The sequence below is a fragment of the Ciconia boyciana genome, chromosome 12, assembly GCF_034638445.1.
Source record: "Ciconia boyciana chromosome 12, ASM3463844v1, whole genome shotgun sequence".
Lineage (NCBI taxonomy): Eukaryota > Metazoa > Chordata > Aves > Ciconiiformes > Ciconiidae > Ciconia > Ciconia boyciana.
This window is the reverse complement of record NC_132945.1, coordinates 24,480,275-24,504,481: the sequence shown is the minus strand read 5'-3', so window position 1 is coordinate 24,504,481 and position 24,207 is coordinate 24,480,275. Positions and strand designations below refer to the sequence as shown.

Below are 24,207 nucleotides of genomic sequence, written 5' to 3'. Positions count from 1 at the left end.
GAGCCGCCGTCGGACGCAGCTCAGTACGCAAGGAGGAAGGAGCTGAGACGCGCTCTTGAGTTTCCAGTGCCGAAATAAAGAGCAGAAAAATCACACCTGGGTTTTGCAGCACTGCTGGCCTTCCCGAGTGTGGCTGCGCTGATGCTCCCACATCTCTCGCATTGTCCTGCTTCTCTCTCTGCCGGTGTGTCGTGGTGGGGAGAGGGGTTTTTGGCTCTGCAGTAGGAAAGGCTTTTGTCGGAGGTGTCTCTCCTGGGCTGCCTCTTCCCCCAGGGCTAAGCGGGTTTGGAGTGACTGTGGTAAAATAGATAGCAAATGGATGTCTTGCAGGCAGAGAAGGAGCCAGAATGTCCTTGCAGGGCCGTGGTGACAGTCATCGGCACTCACTGGTCTTATAGGTCACGCTTTGACTCCAAGAGCCCACCAGGCCCAAGAGCCCACCACCCTGCTCCATAGCAGGGATGCATCTGGATGTGCCAGGATGATGGGATGTCTTTCTAAACCTCCTCCTCCTCCTCTGAATCCACCGCTAGCATCTGTATGAGCTGACCTGTGAAGAATTGAAAGCTATTTGGTATTTCTTGCTGATTCTGGAAGTTTCAGACCTCTAGGCTGTCGTTTTCTACCTAGTTTAGGAGTTTTCAGCATTGTCAGTCCTTCTGCTTAAAATAACAGTTGAAATACATTTCTCAGCCTCACTGAATATGCAGTCCTGCTCTTCAGAGGCACCTTTTCAGAGAGCACATTAACGTGTGAAATAGAAAATCTCTCTGCCCCTCTACGCTTCCCCGAGTCTGAATGCAGAGGATTTTGCTTTCGAGCGATTTGTGGACATTGCATATAGGTGGACACAGGCGATCCCAACACACTCGGAACATGACTTGATGGGCAGAGCGAGACCCACGTTATGTCCGGGAAACTGTGCCACCGGCACCCGGAGGTGCAGAGGGAGGCACTCCAGAGAAGGGCGTTGCACGTGTCCCTAGGGCACCGAGCCTGTGCTGCCCGTTGGCGTTGCAAGGAGTGAGTCCCTCCTGTACGGTGCATGGGGGGCTGCTGCTGAGAGAGAGCGAAGGGACCAAATCCTGCAACAGTGATCGAAACGTGGACCAAAGAGAGCAGGTAATGACCCTACAAAGAAGCCGAGTTTGTAAAATACCAGGGTGGGTAGCAGAGGTGGTACCCACCCCGATGTCCCCACTGGGGAGGACAGTAGGAGATGCTGCCTGCGTAGCTGCTCTTGCACGGCGGGGTGGTGGCCCTCGGTGCCGTGGCAGCCGCAGGGCTGGCCTTGGCGCAGACTGGTGCGTGTCCCCTGGGGCATGGCTGCCTTGCTACCTAGACAAAAACCTGTTGACGGTTTTGGGGGTGGCAGCACTGTGGGGGTGGGGTAGGGTCCTCTGCTCCTGCTGCCTGGGTGTGGAGGAGGAGGTCTGTCTCGGGCTGAGGTGATGTTCCTCTCCCCTCCATGAGCTGCGGCGTGAGCTTTTTCCAGGTTTGAGTTTTACCATTTGCTTTTTATTGTAGGGCTGTATTGTCCCTAGCACATTTCCCCCACGCACACATTGAGAAGGGTGAAGTATTTTTTTCCCCCGTTCTTATGTCTAAAAGCTCTCCCCCACGCCCAGCTTCCCTACAGTTGTAGCACCCGCTGAGTCTTTACCCCCAAATGCAGCATTTACCTGGGAACTAGGTCATCCTAATAAAAAGTGGTTTGGCCAGTATCTGGCTGTGCCTGAGCCAGGGCTTTTGCCAGCAGAGCTGTGTTGCTCTGAAATCCCACCTCCGTGCTCTGCTGGCACTTTGGGCCTGGAGACGTTCCTTTTTGGACGGAAGGCAGCTGGGGAGAGGGACTGTGGTGGCCTCTGCGGCTTCATCCGCCTTCACTCTCCCAGAGCGTGAGCGCTGCCTGAGCTGCAGACTTCTTGTCCTGGGTGGGCTTTCAGATTTCGGATTAATTTAACCAGGAGCCGGGGATTTCTGCGTGGCATGCCAGGCTGGAGGGGGAGCGTGGTGCTTGCTAAAGGACCCTCCCCACGCTGTTGTTTTTGCAGTCCTGGCACCCAGGGCTCCCTCCTGCTGGTAACAGCAAGCACCGGGGCTGCGAACACTTGCAAGCAGCCCTGATTTTGTGCGCCTGGGAAATGCGAGTGATGGCCACCTCTGCCTGCGCTCGTGCCTGGAGGGGCGACTGGGCTGCCAGCATCCCCTGCGACAGCCTGGGTTGCAAGGCAGCGCTGTCGCCTTTGCTGCTGCCAGCACAGGTTGCTGCAGGCTCCAAACCCTGGCTCTGGTTTCCCCCCTCTGCTACCTTGCAGCAGATTTGGAAGATTATCCGCTGTTTTTTCTCAGTGGAGTTATCTTTGCAGACCATCAGCTGTCTCCCACTTCAGTGTTGCATAATCTGCTGGCCGGGTTTAAAAAAAGATCTTGTATCAAATGTGTTTAACACTGGGTTGCCTTCAGAGTTCTCCGCTGTTTCACATAGCTTTGAGAGTACAGAATGAAGAAAACCTATTTATGTTCTCTAGTACGCTGTTTAATGTAAGTGCTAGGGCTCAATTCCCCTCCTGTAAAGTGTATCCCCCCTTGCTTGTCCATCCCCCCAAGGACTGAAACCTCTGCCTGTGCTTTCACTGCACTCTTTGCATGCCTGCCTTTCAGCTTTAAAATTAAAAAAAAATAAATAAAAAAATCTGTGGATTTGAATCCTGAAAAGGGGGTCCAGCAGGGATTAATTAGCCTAAATTAAGCAGAACACATGCAGCTTTTTTTGTAGAAACAAGCGGCTGTTTCCTTCTGCCGCCTGGGGCTGGCACCGTGCTCACCTCTGCTCATTCGAGGGGCAGGGTGGGACCCCCCATGTCCCCAGCTTGCTGACCCCCCCGCCTGCATCCGAACCGTCCCACCTCTCCGAAGGGCACACGCTCCACCTTCCTGCCAGCAGCGCCAGCTCGGGTTTGCCTGGAGAAGCTGCAATTTGGACAAATCCTCCAGCATCTCAGCTCCTGACCGCCTTGGCGAGGGCCCAGCTCTCTGAGGTCACCGATATCCTACCTGGCACACGCCTGGCACCTGCGTGGCAGAGCCTGGCTGGGCACGGACGGCTCCTGCGTCCGCAGCAGTGATGTCTGTGCAGAAGGACTGACGGCCTTGGGAGATCTATGAAGGAGGAGACCATCAATGCATCTCCTACTTAGGCTTCTCTGCTCTTCTTTGAAGTCTTACAGGACAAGTCCACCCCCGTGTCCTGCTGCCTTCTCTCGCTGCCCCCCACCCTTGTCTCAGCAGGGAACGCGGCTCTCTAGCCTGGGGTGCTGAGGGTTTACTGGTCCCTTCTCCAAGGGTGAGAAGACCATCTTGAGTCGCATCTTCCAGAACAAAGCTTCAGAATCGGTCGCTCGAGAGTCCAAACCAGAGGAGCCACACATGCTGGTCTCCCCTGTTTGCAGCATCCGTCCCTTCATGCCCAAGGAGCTATAGTGTCTCCTTGCTGCCTTCCCCAAAAGCACGTTGAGAGCCACACAGCCTGCCGGCAATGCCCTGCCTGGCCAGTGGGTATCTTGCTGGTCAGCAGGGGAGGGAGAGCATACGTGATCTCCCTGTGGTCATGTTCTGGTAGATGCTAAGCAGCAAAATTATCATCTTGGCCAACCGTCCACGTGGCAGAGGCCACAGGGAGACCAGACCTGGTCTGGAAGAGGCCAGATCGTGTACAAGGTGGTTTGCGATAGCTGATCAGACCTGAAGGTGACTTTTGGGAAGCTCTGGCCGTTCTGAGTGTGTCGTCTTCAGTCCCCCACTGGGACTGACTCCGGTGCCCAGGTCTACACGCGGTCTGCTCATCTCCTGGCTCAAGTCCCTCCTCTTGGCGCAGCGATTCTGGAGGGCAGGGTGGGAGGAAGAACTGGTTGTGCCGTGTAACGGGTTGTGTTTCTCTGCCACTGAACCATAAATACCAGGAATGAGGTTAGGGAGGAAGGAATAGCAGCAGTCTGGAAGGTGGTCGTGATCATGAACATGCTGTTTGATGCTCGCTCCGTTACTCCGCTGGGGGCCGGTCCAGCCGAAGCTGCGTGTCTCGTTGGGAACCGTGGTTAGGAGGGGACGGTGTAGGGAGGAGATTATGGGTTTGAGCATCATCAGGCTCCCCTCGTCGTGAGCCCAGAGCAAAATCCACTAGGGGACGGTGCCCCGGTTTAGGAAGTGAACTGCAAGCGCAGTAAGAAATTTGCCTTGAGCTGGAGAAAGCTTAAAGATTTATTGTGGTCTGGGCACGCATCCTGCCAAACCTTTGCACTGTGAATAAATGGGGCTTTTTAGAGCAGCAGGTGCTGCCAGCAGCATCTGGTACTTTTTCATTTTTTCAGGGGGAAGATGGCTATTTGTAAAAGGCTTTGCTCAAAGAGGGGCTCCCGAGGAGTGCTCTGTGACCACCAGGCACTGTAAGCACTGTGCTGTGGCTGAAAATAAGGGTAATGGAGGCGTCCACGGAGCCTGGGGCTGCCTGTCGGGTTGGCAGCACCGGCGCGGCCTGCCCAGCGGCTGCCCAGCTTCCCCGCTCTGTGGGCTGAAAGCTGCATCCGAGGAGGTGCTGGAGCCGTGCCGAGAGCATCCTGCAGCACCCGCAGGGGGAAGGTTTGTCCTCCCCGCGGCCCTGCACCACGCTGCAGAGCTCGGGGCTGCAGCCCGGCACAGCGAGCGGCCGGAGCAGAGGCGGGGTGGCTGCACCAGCCCAGCTTGCCCGTGGTTGTTGCTGCCTCGAGCTGGTTCAGCCCTTTCATTAAGGCCCCACACGGCGTTTCCCGATGCGCCCTTTGCAGCCGTGCAGCCCCGCGGGCTCTGCCTGCGCTCGCTCCCTCCGCCCGCACCACACGGTTGCTTTTGGTCTCGCTTTTGCAGATGCTTTGAAGTCACGGCCACCCTTGCTCTTCCAAGCAGGGTGCTCGCATTCGTTTTTAAACCTCTTCTGGCTTTAACTAGCACACGGGCACGGCCTCGGTGTAGATGCGTGAGAGAGCTGTGAGTTTTGCTCGGGAGGAGAGGGCAGCAAAGCTCGCTGCTTCTGCAAGAAGCCTGCGCTGCTCAACTCAAAGCAGGACGGCTAGGGCAGGATAACCTCCAGCTGCCCCACGGCTGAAGGGAGGATGGGGGCCACTTGGGAGTGCCGAGAGCAGCCCAGGCTGTGCAGCCGTGGCTGTGGGGAGCACCCCAAAACGTACCGCCCGCCCAGGGAAGGGAGGCGGAGAGATCCCTGAGCGTCCCTGCGCGGGGCTGGCGCAGGCCAGCGCCGGGTGTCAGCGCTGTCCGGGGGTACCCAGGCTTTGTTGGAAAGTGATGCAGCCGTGACTGGGGTGCAGCACCCGGCAGGGCTGAGCCAGGCTGGGCATCAGGGGCTTGCTGCTCCCGGGCTCCCACTTCCCTGCAGCCCGTGCCCCGGGTCCCGGGGAGGGGCAGCACCTACGGAGGAGCCTGTGCCCCGCAAGCCACCCAGCATGGCCCCTTCACCCACCGCCGACCTTGGACGTGCAGCAAGGAGGGCTTCACACCCTTCTCCGGCCCTTTTCCTTCCTCCAGCTGGAGTGGCAATGGATGCAGGTGAGCCAGCCTGCTTCTGTCGGCGTTGCAGGGCTGTTATCTCCTGCCTGGCTCAGCCCCCGGCAGCCGGCAGAGCCGGGACCCAGCACGGAGGATATATCTTGCATCTCTCCCGGTCTGAGCTGGGAGAGCCGCGAGGCTGCCGGGCTCAGGGACGAGCGTGTCCCTCCTAACGGCGTGTACTTTTGCTGTTCCTGGCCAGGTGAACACAGCCATGCATGAGGCCAAGCTGATGGAGGAGTGTGACGAGCTCATGGAGATCATCCGCCAGCGCAAGCAGGTCATCGCTGTCAAGATCAAGGAGACGAAGGTAAGGAGGGCCAGCTCGTGCATCTGGGGTTTGAGGGTCCCCTCCTGCGCCCGTGGGGTGGCCGCTGCAGCGTCTGTCCTTCCTCTCTGGGGACAGCCCAGCAGTGCAGCAGCCCGTGGTGCTGGGATGTCCCAGCCACACGCAGAGGGGCTGCTAGTGGCGTGCGTTGCCTTGCCCGTGAAGGAATTGCTTTGGGCAGCCGACGGCGCACACAGCTTCATCTCCCTGCCGCCCCAAACGGTGTGCGAGTCCGGGTGTCCCTTGCTGCTGCTGTCCCCAGGGCTCTTCCGCCAAGGACAAGGCGTGTGCTTGACGTGGCCGGAGGAGGGAAGGCGCATTGATTAGCATGACAAATTGGTGCAGTTGCTTGGATCAGTCCAGACAGCTTCCTCAGGGCTTTTCTAACACTGCGGTGCTAATATAATAATGTAGAATTAATATGGAAGGGCCATCCGAGCCCTGCACTGCAGATAAAGGAGAGGCTACATGCTCTGCGCTGCAGCGTAGCCGTAGGTGAGCTGGTTTCTCGCCCTTTTCTTGGAGGGGGTGTTTGGACCCTTCCTCCAGTGGTTCCAGGTGTCCTGGCTTTTCCTGGTGGTTTCCACGCGATGGGGAGAGGCTGGAGGGATCCGCTGTAGCTCTGAGCGGTGCACACAGGAGTTTAGTGTGCATGCACAAGCCCTTTGCCTTTCTCACTGAGCTTGAACGTGCGTCAGGGTCCAGCTCTGCGTCCGTCACAGTGCCGATAGCTAAGCCAGGCAGCACCATTGCCCCAGATACAGATTTTTTTTTGCAGGCAAAGGTTTGGGAGCAGGTTGCGCCACGTGCGTATGCAAGAGAGCCAACTAGCACGACTCTCGGGCACCCTCGGCAGGAGTGGAAGCTTTAAAATGCGTGCTTTTATTCCAGCCACTTAAGGGAACATATTTTATGTAACGGTGCCTTCTGCTCGTTCATCTGTCTGTCTGCCTCTCACTTCCCACCCTCTCCCCTTAACGTCTTTTGACCATGTTGTCCAGTTTCAGCCGTACTTGGCAGGGAGCTGGAAGGCTCAAAGATGTTATTTTCCTACAAATGGGCAGCTGGCTAGAGGAGAGAGGCCCCGATTAGTGCCCAAAACCATCAGCAGGAGAAACGCTCAGCTGCTTATAAACTGCCAGGGTAGGAGCAACGAGCTCGTGCCCGCGGAGCTGCAAACCCAGCACCGCACCAGTGGGAGACGGATGTGGGGACGGTGGTACTGGCAGTGTCGGGGAGGGGACTGGGGTTGCTTACCAAAGTTACCTGGAAAGTGGAATAAGCCTCTTTGCTGGTGAAATGGGGCTGGAGGTGGAAACATGCGGGTTTGCAGCACTGCAATGCCCCTCTGCAGCCCCCTGCGCTGCTGGCGCTGGCCTGCAGGGAGGCTGGGCAGGTTCCCTCCATTGCTTTCGACACCTCTGAGCAACAATTTCCAAGTGTGAACGGGAAGCAGCCTTTCCGAGGAGCCCCAGACACAAACATTGGAGAGTTTAAAAAGCTCCAAACACAAAAGAAAGGAGGAAGCGCTGGAGACTGCGGCTGGCTTGAAGCGCTCCGACTGCGGAGTGAGAAATACTGCTTTCCTGCTGAATTGCCATTTGGTTTTCCATTTGTTCTGGGCTGCTTTTCCTGACAAATGGCCCAACGGATGCATGGAGCAGCCTGATTGCGCGGCGTTGGAAAGAACGGCAGCCCTGGGCCTGAAGAGGAAAGTCTATGGAGGCAAAAATGCCGAGGCAGCGGTTTGTCTCCCGCCGGAGTGCAGTCCTGGGAAGAATTGGCTGCTCCATCCCAGGGCTGCTTTGGTAGCTGTGAGATGGAGCTCCTCTGCCTCCACGAGGCAGCGATGGAAGGACCAGAGCAGCAGCCTGAAGTTCGCGCTTGGTCATGGGTGGGAGCGAGGGATGCCAGGCGAGGGTGCCCAGAGGATGACGCCTGCCATGCTCCTGGGCAATGCACCTTTGACGTAAGGAAACCATGCCCAGCCTTTAGGTATCTTTGAGTAATCCTAAAAAAGAGCTCTTTCCGGATGCCTCACACACACGTCTTTGGAAACCCACCAGAGATTAGATACTGAGGAGCCCACGTGCCGCTCCAGACTGGGCTCGCACCTTGCAGGGCTCAGGTTCGTGCTCTGCCGGGGCTCAGATACCACCGCCCATGAGACTGGGCGGCACCCCGTGGCGAACGTGGCACCGAGGTGGTGGGGATACGTGGGAAGGACCCAGGAGGCAGAGAAAATCGTCAGGGAGGGTGCGAGAGGAGGAGCAGGAGGGAAGCAGGCAGCTGGGCTGCCCTGAAGAGCCCTCTGCCACGGCGCGGATCCGGCCGGCCGATGCCAGCAGCCACGGCGCCGGCTCGGGGCACTGCAGGTGCTGGTGTCACGGCCCAGCCTGGCTGGCCTCGGGCCAGCGCATCTGCACCTCCTTTTCCCTTAGCCACAGCGGAGGCTTTGCCCGGGATTAATGCTGCAGGCTGTGATCGTTGCGGGGATGTGGCCGAGGAGAGCTGGGTCCAGGCACGGCAGCGGCTTCTGGGAGCGATCGTGGCAAGGGCAGGGGCTCTCCTGCCTCTCCCTGCCTGAGGCTGACAGCTACTCCAGAGCTCGCCGAGTCCTCCCTTGAAACAAAAGTCGTCTTATTTATCTTCCTTATTCTCCTTTTGGTAATTTTTTTCTGGCAAGTCTGGTCATAAAATGAACCATCCATCAGCCCATTAAGCCCCAGCAGGAGAATCGCTTCCTTGTGCAAATAGCCATTTTAAGCTGTGCCTGCCTGCTGCTAGCGGAGACGAGCCCGTGCTCCCCCTGCCACGCGCCACCGGGGCACAGCTCGCTGCAGCGTGCTGCTCCCTGCCCAGTGCCCCCGCACCGTCCCCCGGCACGCTCCCTGGGGCGGCCGCCCTCCCCGTCCCCGAGTCTGGGTGCTGGGGCGTTGGGGGCTTGCAGAGCTCCCGAGCAGGCCGAGAGGATCCCCCCAGGCCCCGGGGCTCTGCTCAGACCTGGCCCTCATGGCGCTTTCTGTCACGGGTCTGTGCCGCTTGTCTGACCCCCTTGTGTGGACGTCATTCATCCCAGCCAATATCTTCTTGCTCGCTAACGATCTTACCAGTGCGCCCAGAAGCAAGAAGGGCACGAGAAGCAAAGGGCGGTGGCTGTGGGGTGACCCCCGCCATTGTTCCGATGCTGTATCGCTGGCTGTTCGCCCGTGTCTTACCCCGTAAGCCAGCCGACTCCCTGCTCTTCGCACGGCTTCCCCCAGCCCTGCCCGGGCGCGGCGCGGGGGTGGGCCGGGGCTCCGAGGGATGCTCTCCTCCGAGGTGGGAGGTGCAGCGGGGCGGCTCGGTGAGGGGCCGGGTCCCAAGGCAGCCGCGCTTTCCGCCCTGCCGTGCTGGGAAGAGGCAGGAGAGCTCGGCTCAGGGGTGATTGCTGCTCATGGCGTATCAGGAGGGGAAAGCGGCACCCGGCTGCCTTGGCTCTTTGGAGGGTGCGGCCCTCGGCTACAGCCAGGTGCCAGCTCTCCTGCCCTGAGGGAGAGGTTGGGTATTTGGTCCCACCGCTAAGACTGGGGGCTTTGGGTTTTTCTCAAAAACTGATGTGCCCTGAGCACCTGCCCTGTGGGCTAGCCAGGCCACTAGCCCTAATTACAGCAAAGTCTAGCAGCAGCGACCGCAAACCCTCAGTGGGCTGCACAGAGGGGAACGGGGGCTCTTAGCCCACCCGCTGCTGAGTAAAGGACGGCTGTACTGGGAGAGGCTTAAACACCACCAAATTCCCCTCTGTCGTCTGCTGGCCAGGAGGCCCTCGGAGCCGGCTCTGCGCTGGGCAGTGGATGTGACAGGCTGGAGGGACGGGATGCCATGCAGAGGACCTGGACAGGCTGGAGGGGTGGGCCCGTGTGAACCTCATGAGGTTCAACAAGGCCAAGTGCGAGGTCCTGCACCTGGGCCAGGGCAATCCCCACCACCAGCACGGGCTGGGGGACGGATGGGCTGGGAGCAGCCCTGCGGAGGAGGACTTGGGGCTGCTGGTGGGTGAAAAACTGGACGTGAGCCAGCAACGTGCGCTCGCAGCCCAACCGTGTCCTGGGCGCATCACCCGCAGCGTGGCCAGCAGGTGGAGGGAGGGGATTCTGCCCCTCTGCTCCGCTCTGCTGAGACCCCCTGGAGCACTGCGTCCAGCTCGGGGGTCCCCAGCACCAGGAGGACATGGAGCTGTCGGAGCGGGCCCAGAGGAGGCCACGGAAATGGTCCGAGGGCTGGAACCCCTCTGCTAGGAAGAAAGGCCGAGAGAGTTGGGGTTGTTCAGCCTGGAGAAGAGAAGGCTCCACGGGGAGACCTTATTGCGGCATTGCAATACATAAAGGGAGCTCCTAAGAAAGACGGAGGGAGACTTTTTACCAAGGCCTGTAGCGACAGGACAAGGGGCAATGGCTTTTAACTGAACGAGGATGGGTTTAGGTTGGACATAAAGAGGAAATCCTTTACGATGAGGGTGGTGAGACACGGGAGCAGGTTGCCCAGAGAAGCTGTGGATGCCCCATCCCTGGACGTGTTCAAGGTCGGGTTGGACGAGGCTTTGAGCAACCTCACCTAGTGAAAGATGTCCCTGCCCGTGGCAGGAGGGTTGGACTAGATGGTCCTCAAAGGTCCCTCCCAACCCAAACCGTTCTGTGATTCTGTGTTTGCACACAACCTCGAGCCCTGTGGGAGCGGGGGGGGGATGCTGCCAGGGCTGCGGGGACGAGGCCAGGTTTGGCAGGAGGACCCCAGGGGCATGCTGGGTGTGTGGCAGCTTGCGGGGCCCTGGCAGGAGTGTTTCTGCATTCACAGCGTTATTTGCTATCGCTGTAATTCAAACTACATGTGAGCGTTAAGTCAACAGCAAGTCGGAGCCCGTGACTTCTTGCTGCAGCGGAAGCAGGCTGCATGTCTGGTCCTGATAACAGCGGTGGCAACAAATCCAAGTGTCATGCGGCGTAACCAGCACTACCTGCTTCCTCTGGTCCTGCTCCCGGCCCCCGGCACGCCAGCCCTGCACGCGTACACGGCTGTGCGCCTGGGAGCCGGCGAGCCTCTGTGGGGGGAGCGGAGCGATTAAACCATGGTGACGTGCTCGGCTGGCTCCTTCCCTCTCCCCCTCTCCTCTGCCTGCTCCCATCGTCCAGCTGCTTTTGGGCTCGCAGCTCTGCGCTGGGGCCCGCGGCCGTGGTGCGGTCAGCCCCATCCGGGATCTTCGCGGGTGGTGGAGCAGGTGCAGGGAGATGCTGCAGCCCAGCATCACACTGTGGGGACACGGGGCTGGGAGCTGATGTCCTCCAAAAGCCTGGGAGAAGGACGAGGGAGAGTGTGCAGGGTTCCCTTGTACCTTGGTCACCTAACAGCTCTGCCACCTCTGCCGACAAGTGACAGCTGCCTGGCCAGGCGTCGTCACCTTCCAGGTTTAACCTGGGCTTCCTCGCTGCCTGCACGGAGCCAGCACGGGGCTGGCTGGGGGCAGGAAATCTGACGGGATGGATGCCGGGGCCTGGCAGGGGTTTCTGCCAAATGGAGGGAGCCGGCAGGAGCCAAGGGCTTCCTCACCTCAGGTGGGTGATGTCCTCGCCCGCACTGGCAGCGCAGCGGGTGCTTCCCACGGGATGCCTCACCCTGGGTGCCTTTGCAGAGCTCACAGCGCTGGCCGGAGGATGCCCAAGTGTCCTCACCTTGCCGGTGATTCACCCCAAGGTCCCCTCCGGCTGCAGCCTGGCATGCTGCTCCGTGGCCGGTGCTGGAGTGGGTGCAGCCGGGTGGGTGCCATGCTGGTCCCACGGGGCTCCATTGGCTGGCACCCAGCCATGTCGCAGGGTGCAATGGAAACCCTTAGGTGTTCGGGGAGGATGCAGAGTCATGGCTCTTTCTTGGCTTGGGGTCCTCGGAGCTCATCTGTTGGCTTTTCACACTTGGTCTTGTCTATTTTGAGCTCCTGCGGAGGTGCCGGGGCTGTGGAAGGATGCCCGCAGCCATGCACGGGGAGCAGGGCCCTGCTGTCAGCCGGGGGATTAGCACGCTACTTAATTGTAAATGCACTGACAGCGCTGACACCTCGGAAGAGCAGCTGGAGCAGCCTCCCGTCACCTCCGAGAGCTCCTGCTTTTGCTTCCTGACAGATTGTCAAACCGCAGACGGGGGGGTGGACGCAGGGCAGCGGCGGCGAGTGAGGAGCTGCCACGCGAGGAGCTCCGGGAGCCGCTGTCACAACAGCTTCGCAAGGCTTGCAAAACGCCCCGCTCCCTCGGTAAAGAAAGGAAACAAGGAAATAATCTGAAGGCGTGCAGATGAGCAGCACAACGTACCGGCTGCTCCCTTCGGGGGTGGGCTGGGAGAGCTGGGGTGGTCGTATGGAGCAGAGAGCGCACGGCTAAATCTCTGCCGTTGCATCCTCCCAGGATGAGTCCGGCACGACGCTCGGTTGCAAGTGTCTGCTAAATAAGTGAGAGGAAATGGTATTTCTCTGGTTGGTGCCACAGGCATGCTCCTGGAGGACTGCTTGTTTCATTTTAAGATACATTTGTGCAATGCCGTTCAGGAGAGCCTCATGTGGGATGCGGCTGCAGAGCACAGGGCAGAGGTCTGAAGTGGGATTTATCACTTCAGAATCTGCTGTTTCAGGTACTCCCAGCCCAGCTCCATCTGCTGAAATTTGCTTTCCCCTCCCCTGGGTGTCTGCGGGGTCCTTCGCTGCAGATGCACGCGGGAACAGGGCAGTGGGAATTTATATTTCATTAGCAAGTGCCTCATTGCCCCTCTCAAGATGCTTTTCCAGATACAGAGTTACCTCCAGCTTGGGAACGGCTGCCAGCGCAATTCCCAGGGTGCTGATTCGCCTCCTGTCTTCTGTGTCTTTGTTGGTGCCGATGTAGGACCCGGGACCGCTCCTCCCGGATCAAAATATTGTCTCTGGCACCAACAAAGCATCAGCCAGCCACAGCAATGGTAGAGCGGGTTTTAAATACATGGTGTTGACCTCAGCCACCTCCAGCTCCAGGCTTTCCTGAGCTCCCCTGTGCTCCCAGCTTAAACAGGAGAACTACCCCAAAAATCTGTCGGCTCCTCTGTAACCTCCCTTTTCCCTCCGACCTGCTCTGCTCCTGGCTCACATTTGAGTTTTCCCATTTCCAGCATGAAGCTGTCCGGTCTCTGACAAGCCCCCATCGCTTCTGGGTGTCCAGCCCTTTACATCGCGCTCGGTGCCGTCCGTGCTTTTTGGGAGACGAAGGGATGCTGGGATGCTGAGCCCCAGGGTGACTGAATTTTACCTGGGTGCAGCCTGATGTGAAGTCGGCGCCAGGGGCTGCACACGTGTGCGTGTGTGTGTGCGCGTAGAGACAGGAGGGAAAGAAAGGGGCTTACATCTCGTGATTATTTTGTTGTCAGAGCTGTAGGCCATAATTCAGCAGACCCTACAGAAACATGACCATCGCAATCCATCAGCAGCTTCAGGGACGACCTGGGGCTTGCGCCTGCCTTTCCTTTAGCTTCGCCCTGGCTGCAGGGAGGAGGTGGGAGTTTCAAAGGGGCTTTCCCTGGTGCTCCAGCACAGCCTTCCCCTGAGACACGGAGATTTTGCCTAAGCAATAACGTTTCTTCTGGTTTCTGTGCTCCCCTCGCTGCTGCTGAGCACCAGTACTTTGCAGAAGAGAGAGGAGGTGCCATCAAACCTGTTCTCTTTGTTTATTCCTTAATGCCTTGTTCAGCGCTGTCTTAAGCCACCAGTAAATATCCTCCACAGAGCTTTGCGGGGAAAGGACCGAAGCGTCAGAGGTGCTTTTCCCTGGAGTCACTTCATGTCCCCTTTTGAACGGTGGCCGGGCCAGTCTGAGTTCCCACTGGACACAGCAGAGCCCTGAGCCCCGGCCCCGAGCTCGGGCTGTGCAGGGCTTGCGGGACACTTGTGGGGACAGAGCAGAGCCCCTTCGAGCCACGTGCCCTATTTTTGGGTACAAGCTGATGCCTGGGCTGGTTTTTCACCTCCTGCTTCCCTGTGTTGTGGGTAACTCTCCTGTCCCGTCTTACTGCAGCACCTCACCTTTAATTGCAAAACGATTTGTGGCTGCAAATGTGATGGTTTCCAGCAGCTCTGCTGGGGCCAAGCCAGTGCGAGGTTTCTTTGCCCTGTGCTGAATTGCTCTGTAGGAACGCTCCTCTCCCAGCTAAATCTACTGAGAGCCGGCTCAGGGCGGATGACATTGCGCTTGCCCGGGAGGAGCGGAGAGGATGTATCGCTCTCCTGCTTCGATCACGCGTGGGACCCTCAGAGCAGCGCGGAGGCTTTTCCCCTGGGGCTTTCCCACCTGCAAGCGAAATTTAACACAGAAAGTGCATTGCTGCTCTCCCTCCTCAGAGCCTCTGGGGACGTTTCCGTGCCATTTCACCGCTCCTTGCTTCCCCTGAGCAGCCCTCGGTTTAGCATGGGGTTTCCTCGGTGCTTTTCAAGCTGCGTGCTGGCTTCTGAGCACCTTTGCTTCCCTCTGCTCCTCTCACAGGTGATGAAGCTGCGGAAGCTGGCCCAGCAGGTCGCTAACTGCCGGCAGTGTCTCGAGCGCTCGACGGTCCTTATCAACCAGGCAGAGCACATCCTGAAGGAGAACGACCACGCGCGGTTCCTGCAGACAGCCAGGAACGTGGCCGAGAGGTGAGCTGGCACACGTGGCTCAGGACCGACGGGATGTCGCTGAGTTGTCCCCTGGTCACAGCTCCCTGCCCAGGGACACCCTGTCCCCCCTGCAGCCTTCCTGCCCTCAAATAAACGCCGGTCAGGGTTCCCGTCCCTCACAGGACAGCGGTTGCGTGGCAGGTCCTAACGAAGCTGAACATCTACTGTGGGAGCAAACGTCGTTCCCTGGGGGGAAAGTGGTGGAAATGCCGATCTGAAGGGAGCGCGGGGGGCAGTTGGGCTGGGACCCCCCAAGAATGGAGCCCTCCCACCTCTCGGGGTCCTGTCCCCAGGCTGGGCCACCCTCCTGGGGCAGGAGCAGTGGGGAGTAGGTGCAAGCCGGTTTCCTGACGGCACATAACGTCACCGCTGCTCGCACCCTTTTAATCCCCCCTCTCGCCGCTGCTGGGTGTCGGGAGCAGCACGCACCCTGATGTGTATTGATGGACTCTTCTTTTCTTTCAGGGTCGCCATGGCAACTGCATCCTCTCAAGTTCTGATACCAGATATCAATTTTAATGATGCCTTTGAAAACTTTGCTTTAGATTTTTCCAGAGAGAAGAAGCTGCTGGAGGGGCTGGATTATCTAACCGGTGAGTGCACAGGCGCGCTCCCCGCCGCCTGCGCCCCGCGCCTTCCCCGCAGCCCTCCTCCCCTGCGCCCGCCGAGGGCTGGCAGGCGTATTTTAAAGCAAACTAGGTTGCCACTCATTCTCAACGGTAAGAAGTGCCTGGTCAGCTGCAGCAGAGCAGAGGCCGTGCTGTCACCAGGACGGTGACGCGTCCTCGTCCTCCTGTTTGCGCTCTGCCTCTCGCAGAGGGCAGGTGGAGAAGTTCAGAAAGCACGTGAAAAGTGACGGTCTCCACGACCCAGAGAGGAGGCTGATGCCCATAAGGATCCGAGAGGGCAGGTTACAGAGAGGGAACAGTGAATTAACCGATTATTGTACTTCTAATGCACCGCATGCTTTAGTATTTCCCTTTTGCTGCCCTTTTTGTGGGTCTCCTGGTGCTAAATTCTGAACTCCTGTGGGCAGAGACCTCGCTGGGCCTCTCGGTGCTGCCTTGGTGCCCGTGGCACAGGCTAAACGCTGCTCTCGCCCTCGTCCGGGGCGCCGCGGGGTGTCCGGGAGCAGCCCGGCCGCAGCCGACTGCTGCTGGACTGTGCCGTCTGCTGGAAAACCAGGGGGAGGGAGGGAAGCTCCGGAGAAGCAAGGACATCATTACTCACCCAAATCCGATTCTCTTCATTGTGAAGCAGATCAGCTTGCAATGAAAAATGAACAACAAACATGTGTCCGGAACAGTTATGGGACGAAATACTTATTCCTCAATCAGTGCCAAGAAATAGCTGGATTTTGAAGTGGCTTCTCAGCTTGTTTCAGGGTGGGGGTGTCGGACCTGACAGAGGCAGCAGCGGTAGCCCCTCATTCTGGCACGCCTGAAAAGACACTGGCCCCTGGATATTTTGTTATTGCGCTAAAAAGTTTAGTTAAGCGGGAAACACGATGACAGACAACACAAGACAGCTGTTTGTGTTGAGAGACTCTGCTCCCCGCACGAGCCCATCTCTATCCTTAGGGAGGAAAAAAGCCCTAGGTATATTAAGAAAAGAAAGCACAAACTTACTGAAATATGTTATCTGTGATCTCCCGCAGCGCCGAACCCGCCGTCCGTCCGAGAGGAGCTTTGCACGGCCTCCCACGACACGATCACCGTCCACTGGATCTCGGAGGACGAGTTCAGCGTCAGCTCCTATGAGCTGCAGTACACCATCTTCACCGGCCAAGCCAACTTCATCAGTAAGCTGCTGCGCGCCGGCTCGGTTTGGGGGACCGTGGTCCGGTTTGGGAAGAAAGAGGTTCTCAGGGAGAATCAGCAGGTTTAAAGGCTGGGAATTAGGGGAGGAAACCGCAACGAAGGATCCTCCGAGGACACCGCTCAGGGCTGTAATCAAAATGAGGGAGGAACCCCCTGTGCTGGGGGTCCGTAACTGAATTGTTTTGCCCTGCGCTTGGTGTCTGCAGCCTCTGGCTCGGTGCGGCGCTTGGCGCGTTGGAGGGTCTCATCCGCCTCACAGCTACCGGGTCTGTACATCTCACACCGCGCCCTGGGATCGTACAGCAGGGCAGCGCTGGCTGCTCTGTGCGCTGATAATTAAGCGTGATTTATATACCCTCCATGACAATATTGAGGCACTTCTCCAGGTAATTTTTCCTGAGAATAACTGCTGTACCTAATTATTTTTCCACACCGCCACAAATTTGCTTGGCAGGAATGGGATTTGAGGACTGAGGAGGCTCTCGCTGATGGGTCTGTGGTGGTACCTAATGACTTAGGAAGCGCTGTGCTCAGACAGCAAGGAACCTGCGGCTCAGGTCGCAGCATCCAGCTCCTCTGGGAGAGCCTGGGCTTTATGGATTGCGTGGTGCTCAGCATATTTTCCATGCTGTGATATCTTCTAGTGCAACAGGACAGCTTTAAAGCAGTTTTATAGGGCTGAACCTGCCCCCTGACTTGCCATGAGGTCAGGACAGCAACCTCTTAGATGAAAAGCTCCCTCCTGGATATTTGTTATTTGATGAAGACTATGATAGTTATGGGGTTTTTAATATTACAAATATTTTAACAGTGCATTTAACAGCTGGCTCCACTGTTTGGGGAGGGAGGTAATGGGATCCAGAGACACCCATGCAGTGGCTGGCTGGCTGTTTGCAAGGCACCCTCGGAGGCGTGGTGTGTGTTCAGCCAGAGTGAGCGGGAGAAGCGATCTTGACCCCTGGTCCTGCTGCCCGAGTGCCATGGAAAACAGAAGCGGTGAAGGCGATGACGGAAGCAGAAGCAACGAAGGGAAAAGGGGGTGGTGGGGGAGACCTGTTGCAAACTGGGGGGAGGTAGAGCACCTCTGTCAAAGCACCGTTCTGTCCCGGTGACCTCCTGCCACTCTTCCAAAGATCAGGACCTCAAAAACCAGAGTTGTCCTCCCAGGGCACCCGGCCACGTGCGGGGGCTCTGGTGTACCGCTGCGCATCAGCATCACCGTTAGTCGAGGAGTCTGTGCCCGGGAGGACTCCTACCAGCCCCTCGCAGCGCTGCGCTGGCCGGGGCCAAACGTGCTCTGAGGGTGCGAAACACCGCCGGGCACGGCAGAGCTGAGCTGTCAGAGGCAGGCTCTGCCTGCAGCCGCGCCGAGGCTTCGGATGGTTGTACCTACCCGAGCAAACCTCCCCGTCTGACATCAGGGCTGGAGTTTTGCTCTAATATTAGCCAGGCAGAGTTCATCAGACACCTGAATCAGCTGAAGGCTTGAGAGTAAAATGAGCCAGAAATTGCCTGGGGATTAAAACTAAAGGAATGTGCCGAAGGTCTGTTTAATTTCCTCCCCACCCACCTAAATTGATCAAAAGAGACTCAGACTCTGAGCTTTTTAGCACCGTGGCTTATCATTAGGGAGAGCTGGTAAACTGCAGGTTGAAAAAGCCGGGGCTCGAAACTGTGACCCCCCCCCAGACCCCCAAGGACAGATGTGTCACATCTGCAGAAGCCATTTAGTCTTCCTCCTTGTTTGCTGTCAAGAAGGTTTATTTGAAAAAAAGAAAAAGCTGGCTTGTTTGTCCTCGCCATAAAGCCAAGGACGATTTGCCAGTCTCGGCAGCAGTGGTATATTCCTCTGGGTGCCCGGGGAGTCCTCGAGGAGTCAGAAATACGCACCTGTGATGATTTCTTGTCACGCTGCCTTTCTCCTAAAATTGGAGGGGGTTTGCATTCTGGAGGAAAGTTAATTTGTGGGCTGGGTTATAGGAGAGAGTCCGGCGAAACTGCTTGTTTCATACGAGAAGAAAATATGGATGTTGTAATGGGAGAACAAAAATATAGCTTCCAGGTTGTCCGCCCTGAAGTAGTGCTTTGGAAGAGCACAGCATCCCCACAGCAAGGCTCTTGCAAGAAAGTTTTATTCTTGATTTTCCTTAGTAGCACTTACCGTTGTAGGAAGTGCTGACAAAATGCTGCGGCGTGGACTTTTCGGGCCGCTGTCAGTTTATCTCACTGGTCAGGGAGACGTCGGTGCTGGAAGCGCGGTGTCGCGGCACAGGAAGGCTGTTAAGTGCACTGTAAAATATGCAGGAAGCTGCCACAGAAAGTTACTGCTTGCGACTTTCAAAGCTGGATAGCACTTGCGTCCCCAGCCCTGGCCAGACGCCTTTGCCCTCACTTTGGAAACCAAGATGACGTATTTCCTCTTGCTCAGAGGTTGGCTGTGGGTGCCCGGAGCTACAGCAGCTAGATTTCCCCTGCTCAGCTCTCCTCTCCTCCCCCAGCCACGCATGTTGTCTCCAGCATTTTGTTCTTCTCTGACAGCCTGGGAGAGCTCAGCAACCTCTTTGGCTCCGTTCTTAGATGGCCCCCAGCCTCCCCCTCCCCTCCGCCTGCGGCCGCGGCAAGAACGTGGACGATGCCGGTATCACCGAGTTGCTTAGGTGGGGAGGGACGCCCGAAGGTCTTTGCACCAACTCTGCGTAAGCTGGGCTGACCGAGAGCTCGGTCAGGTTGCGCAGGGCTTGCTTCCTGAGCATTGACCGTCTCCGAGGCTGGAGAGTCCCCGGCTCTCAGGGCCCTGCTCCAGTGCTTGCCCACCCTCAGCTAGAAGAATTCTTTCCTTATCTACCCAGGATTTCCCCCGCTGCAACTTGTGCCCTTGCCCCGGGGCTGTGCCGGGGCCCCACGGGGAAGGGTCTGGCTCCCGCCTCTCCCCACACGCCGCTTTGGGCGCGTGGCTTGGGCTCCAGTCCATCGAGGGGCTTGGGAGTTAGTCACCTGCCCACCTCTGGGGGCTGCGTGGGCTTGGCACAGGCGTTAGGAGGGTGGGGGCTGCGGAAACCGCAGGGGTGATGGACAGCAAGGGCAGCTCTGGAAGAAAGCCCAGAGGGGCACGCGTCAGGAGCGTCTTCCTTGGCCGTCTTCGGTAGCTCTTCGTAGAAGGAGTAAAGAAAACATCAGTTAACATCTCGGAGGAGAAAATGAATAATATATTGTCACTTGAAATAACACAGTCAGGTCTGGGTGATGAGAGCCTTTGAGTCCTGGCTGAACTCATGCATGAAGAGACACTGGAAATGGTGCGCGAGGGCTCACCTAGCAGGAGCACGAGGAGGCTTCCCATTAAAGGAAATACCTTTTCAAAGAGCACACAGTTGGCCTGTGGAAACCATCCCCTTCGTGCGCTTTTTAAAGCCAAGAGCTCGGCAGGAGTCGGACATTTTTATGGATGATGAAAGCTGCAATAAAAAGGATTTTTTTAAGCTTTGGCAAGGATAGAAGCCCTCAGTCTTCAGGGCCAACCCCTTCTTGCTTGTTTTGGGAAAGAAACCTGTTTGGGAGGCCAAATCCTTCCCAGACGGTCGTCTCTCAGCCACCTTGTCCTTTCCGATGAAGGATCCAAAGCTGGTCCTTGTCTGCAGGGAGATAACACCTACCAGTGCTCGGCTGGAAGCTGTGTGCTCTGATGAGAGCAGCTCGGCGTGCAGGGTGCTATCAGGATCACATCTGTTTTATCTTCCACTTCAAATAACGTTGCTCTGCTCCCCTAGGCCATTTCCACATATATTTTAAACCAAATCCAGGCTGACAATGACTGCACCCTGCCCTTGTCCTCCGGCTGAGCAAGCCACCGGAGAGAAACAAACGCCCCAGTGTAAGCCTGAAAAGAGGAGGTGTGGAGCGTTTTCCAGGCTCCTGCCTTCCAGCCGTGCGCACGTACGCTGGCGATGGGAGGCTAAAACCCCTCCTCCAGTCACCCTTGATTCACAACCCGCTCCTCACGTATCATCTCGCTTTCACCTCCAGACCCGCTGGATCCAAGAAGCCTCCAGCTACGGCTTCTCAGCTTCCTCCTTGTTCTTCTCTCGGTTAAAAGCAATGGTCCCGTGGTGTGGTAGCCGCCCCGACGCCGTTTTCTGGGAGCCCAGAGCTGCTGTGTGCTGCAGCGGATGGTCCTGGGCACTCGCTGTCCCCGGCCCGTTGGTGCCACGCTGGAGGTCGCTCCCGAAACCCGCAGCGTCCTTTCCCCCGGCGCTGGCTGCTCGAGGAGCTCGTGCAGTCTGCAGGTTACTCTCACCCAGCCGCGCCGGTGGCAGTAACAGCATCTCTGGCACCATGGGGGGCTTTTCTCCTTTCCTGCAGCGCTGCGTCATCCCTTAGATACATCCCTTAGATACAACACTGCGTTTTCAGTACGTGCCGGGCCCTGCACCCCTGGCAGCGCAAACCGCTGCAGCGTTAGGGCTTAGTGCCTCCAAGGTCTTTGAGCTCTTAATTCCTTTCCATTTCCAGAAAGAGTTTAGGCTCCTGAATGTTTTCCAAGCGTCCGGATCCCGCTCCCTTCTCTGGGAGCTGTAAGTTTCTTCGAACCACTTTGCTGTGTAGACCAGGCTACACAGGGAGCCGAAGCATCGGCATCCCTTGGACACGGATTATTGCTTCCCCCCCCGGAGCACTGAGCGCTGTGCCGGAGGAGGGTTAGGGTGCAAACATGTCCCCTCCTGCTGCTGGTGTTGCATATTGCAGCCCCCAGAGCAGCAGGGAGGTTGTCCTGCAGGAGCGAAGAAACGGGAGAGGATGATGGCGGGCATCACCTTCTCCCGGGCACCGGCAGCTGCCTGTGCCATCTGCCCTGGCTGCAAGGTGCCACCGGTTGAATTCCTCTTTCTCTGCACCCTTTCCCCATCGCTTCCCATGGTGGCATCTTGAGACGCCAGCACCCCGCCCCTGGCTTTGCCTTACCAAGCATTGCCTTCATGTGATAATAAAAAAGGCTCTTTGAGTTGCTGGGGTTTATCATCTATGGAAATTTTCCTGCAGGTGCTCTTAACTCTCAGGCAGGCGGTAAATCAGCCCGAGGGATGCGTGGTCGGTGAGCTCTGCCTTAGCAGCACGTGGTCTTTGTATTCTGTCCTTTCCTGTGAATAAATCTTCCCCCCCCTCTCCCGTGCTGCAGGTCTCTACAACTCCATGGACAGCTGGATGATCGTCCCCAACATCAAGCAGAACCACTACACCGTCCACGGGCTCCAGAGCGGCACCCGCTACATCTTCCTCGTCAAGGCCATAAACCAGGCGGGTAGCCGCAACAGCGAACCCGCCAGGCTCAAGACGAACAGTACGTGCCCAGGCGCTCGCCTCGCGTTGATGGGTGGTGGGGGAGCAGCTTCATCGGCGCTTGAGTCCGAAGGGGTACGGCTGAGCCGCTCCCTGCGAGCCCGCAGTTGCTGGCAGCGTGATGGAGACCCCCGGGTTATTTCAATTATTTAACATGCCCGTCTCGCTCGGTGTCTCGGCTCCTCCTCTGCCTCGAGGGATGGTCTCCTGCTACTCCACGCAGTGCCCGGGGCTCCCCTCAGCTCTCTGCTCCTGCCAGCGCCCGTCCCTACGGGTCCCTGGGACAGCTGGGATTTTAGGAGATCATGAAGGTCCATCTTTCTGGTCGCTTTACATCACTGGGCTTTCTGGGGCTGAAGTGTGGAGTCCCAGGGCAATGGTGTGCTTGTGCGTGGCTTGGCTCGCAGAGGGTTGCAATTTCAGGGAGCCATAAGGAGGTTGAAAAGTGTCTGTATGGAAGTGGATGGGGCTTTGCAGCCGCATGCAAAGCAGAAAAGAAGTTGCGCTTCACGTTGCCCTGGGGACGGCCAAGGAGGGTTAAATACGTTTAGGGAAATCAGAGTGAGATCGATCCAAAATCGGAGGGCAGCAGAGCCGGGCCCGTCCCGGCAAGGAGGGAGCTCTGGGTTTGCAGCGGGAGGAGGGAAGCCTTTTCCCATCAAAGGGCAGCGAACCCCGCGGGGCTGTGAGCACCTGCTGCCTGGGGGGACGTCGCAGGAGAGGCAGCGGGAAATGTCGAGGGAGAAAACAAGGCGACTCTGCAGGCTCTGCCCACAGCTGCCGGCTCCGCGGCCACGTCTCGCCGCTGCTCTCGAGGCTGTCCCTGCCCAGCCCGGCGAGCGCAGCCCTCCCTTGTGTTTCCTTTCCCAACGTTGCAATTGCTCCTGCCTTGACGAGGCTTTCAAGATGATTTATTGCCTCCGCCTCCTCGTTTTCTTTGCACGACTTTAAACCAAATGAAATTAAGTAAAGGCAGTGTAGCAGTGGGGCTGGAGAGAAGCTGCCGAGAAGCAAACTCCAATCCAATTCTGCCTTGTTTATTAAAAATGTATCCCTCCTGCGGTTGCTGTTTTTAAGTGCTTCCCCGTGCTTTGGAAATAAGAAATGGGTGGCTCGACAAGCCGAGAGCGATGATGTGACAGAGCAGCGCAGAGGGGAGCGAGGGCGGTTTGCTTCGGTAGCAGCTCCCGGGGGCCAGGGCTTGCTCTTTTGTTTTTTTAGCTGAGTGTCAGTCATCGGAGATGCCAGCACGCTGCTGAGGGCTCCTCTTCGGAGATGAACTCGATTTAGTAGATTAAATAAGAGCCCAATCAGGTTTTGAACTCCCCTTGTTGCAGGGATGTGTCTGCAGCAGCTTCCTGCACGTTTAAGACCTCAAGCGAGCCTCTCCTGCAGCGCCGTGCCCGCGGTTAGGCGTGAGCGCAGTTCTGCGTGTGCCAGGAGCTGCTTTCACACGACCGAATGACGGAGGAACCGATCCCAGCGCCTCCTGCTCGGGCGGTGGGAGGGAGAGGGCCATGGTGTTAATGGGCACGCGCTCCTCTGCCACTGTCTCGGCGTTTACCTGCAGCCCATGAAAAGTGTTTAGGGAAACTTCTGAGTGTTTGATCTAGCAATATATATGTATATTGTATATATTCTTGTATTTTCGTTCTGTGGCCAGCCTCGGCGTACCAGGGCTCCTTTGGGGTGTTAGCTGCTCACCATCGGGGTGGTGCCGGCTGAAGGTGCCGACGCTTTGTGCTGCACCCCCAGCACGTCCTCGCCGGCCATGTCTCCTGCCTGTCTTCGTCGTTATGGGTTTTCTCCTTGTCAAGTGGGCGGTTAGAAGAGAGCGCACACTTTCAACTGCTGTAACCTTGGCGGAAATGTCAGCAGCTCGATGAGGAGAGATGGGCCAATTAGCATATTTCACAGCCCTCCTGCTCCTGAAGTGATGGTTGGAGAGATTCCTTCATCACCAGAAGGTCAGTGTCAGGACATGTATTGATTTCCGCAGCATCAGTGCTACGAGTGCTGGCGCTAAATCTGCGTTCCCAAACTGCCCGAGCAGAAGAGCTTGGGAGAATAGTTTCGGTTTAGTGACAGAGAGAAACCTTCCTTTGCTGAGTCTGGGCCTGAGTAGGTCTTATTTACTAGCAAGTGTCCAAAAGTGGACGGAAGTGCCAGAATACAGGACAGCCCCAGCCCTGGTAGTAAATAAAGTGCAGGGAAGGTGGTTTTGACGGTCCTTGCCTTGGCCATTGCAGACTGGTCTTATTCTCACTCCCATTTCCATCTCTTCCTGGTTTACGCGTCTCTTGGTGAGACCTCCTGGGTTGTGCGGGGTGGCTCACGTCCATGTCCCATTGAAACGCCAGCCCAGTCTCATCCGGAGGGGTGGGTTTGCTGCAGCACCGGTTTGCTGCCTGAGCGATGGTCTCTGAGCTCCC

At 57.6% G+C, this 24,207-nt stretch overlaps 1 protein-coding gene across 2 annotated transcripts in view; it reads left to right on the top strand.

Annotated features, from left to right (window-relative positions):
• Nucleotides 1–24,207, top strand: part of MID2 (midline 2) — a 118,491-nt gene that overhangs the window by 81,189 nt on the left and 13,095 nt on the right. For both annotated transcript variants that reach the window (XM_072876629.1, XM_072876628.1), the window contains exons 4-8: nt 5,801–5,908; nt 14,452–14,600; nt 15,087–15,214; nt 16,279–16,422; nt 21,615–21,776. In XM_072876629.1, the coding sequence (XP_072732730.1) occupies nt 5,801–5,908; nt 14,452–14,600; nt 15,087–15,214; nt 16,279–16,422; nt 21,615–21,776 (691 nt within the window). The remainder of the gene's footprint in view (nt 1–5,800; nt 5,909–14,451; nt 14,601–15,086; nt 15,215–16,278; nt 16,423–21,614; nt 21,777–24,207) is intronic.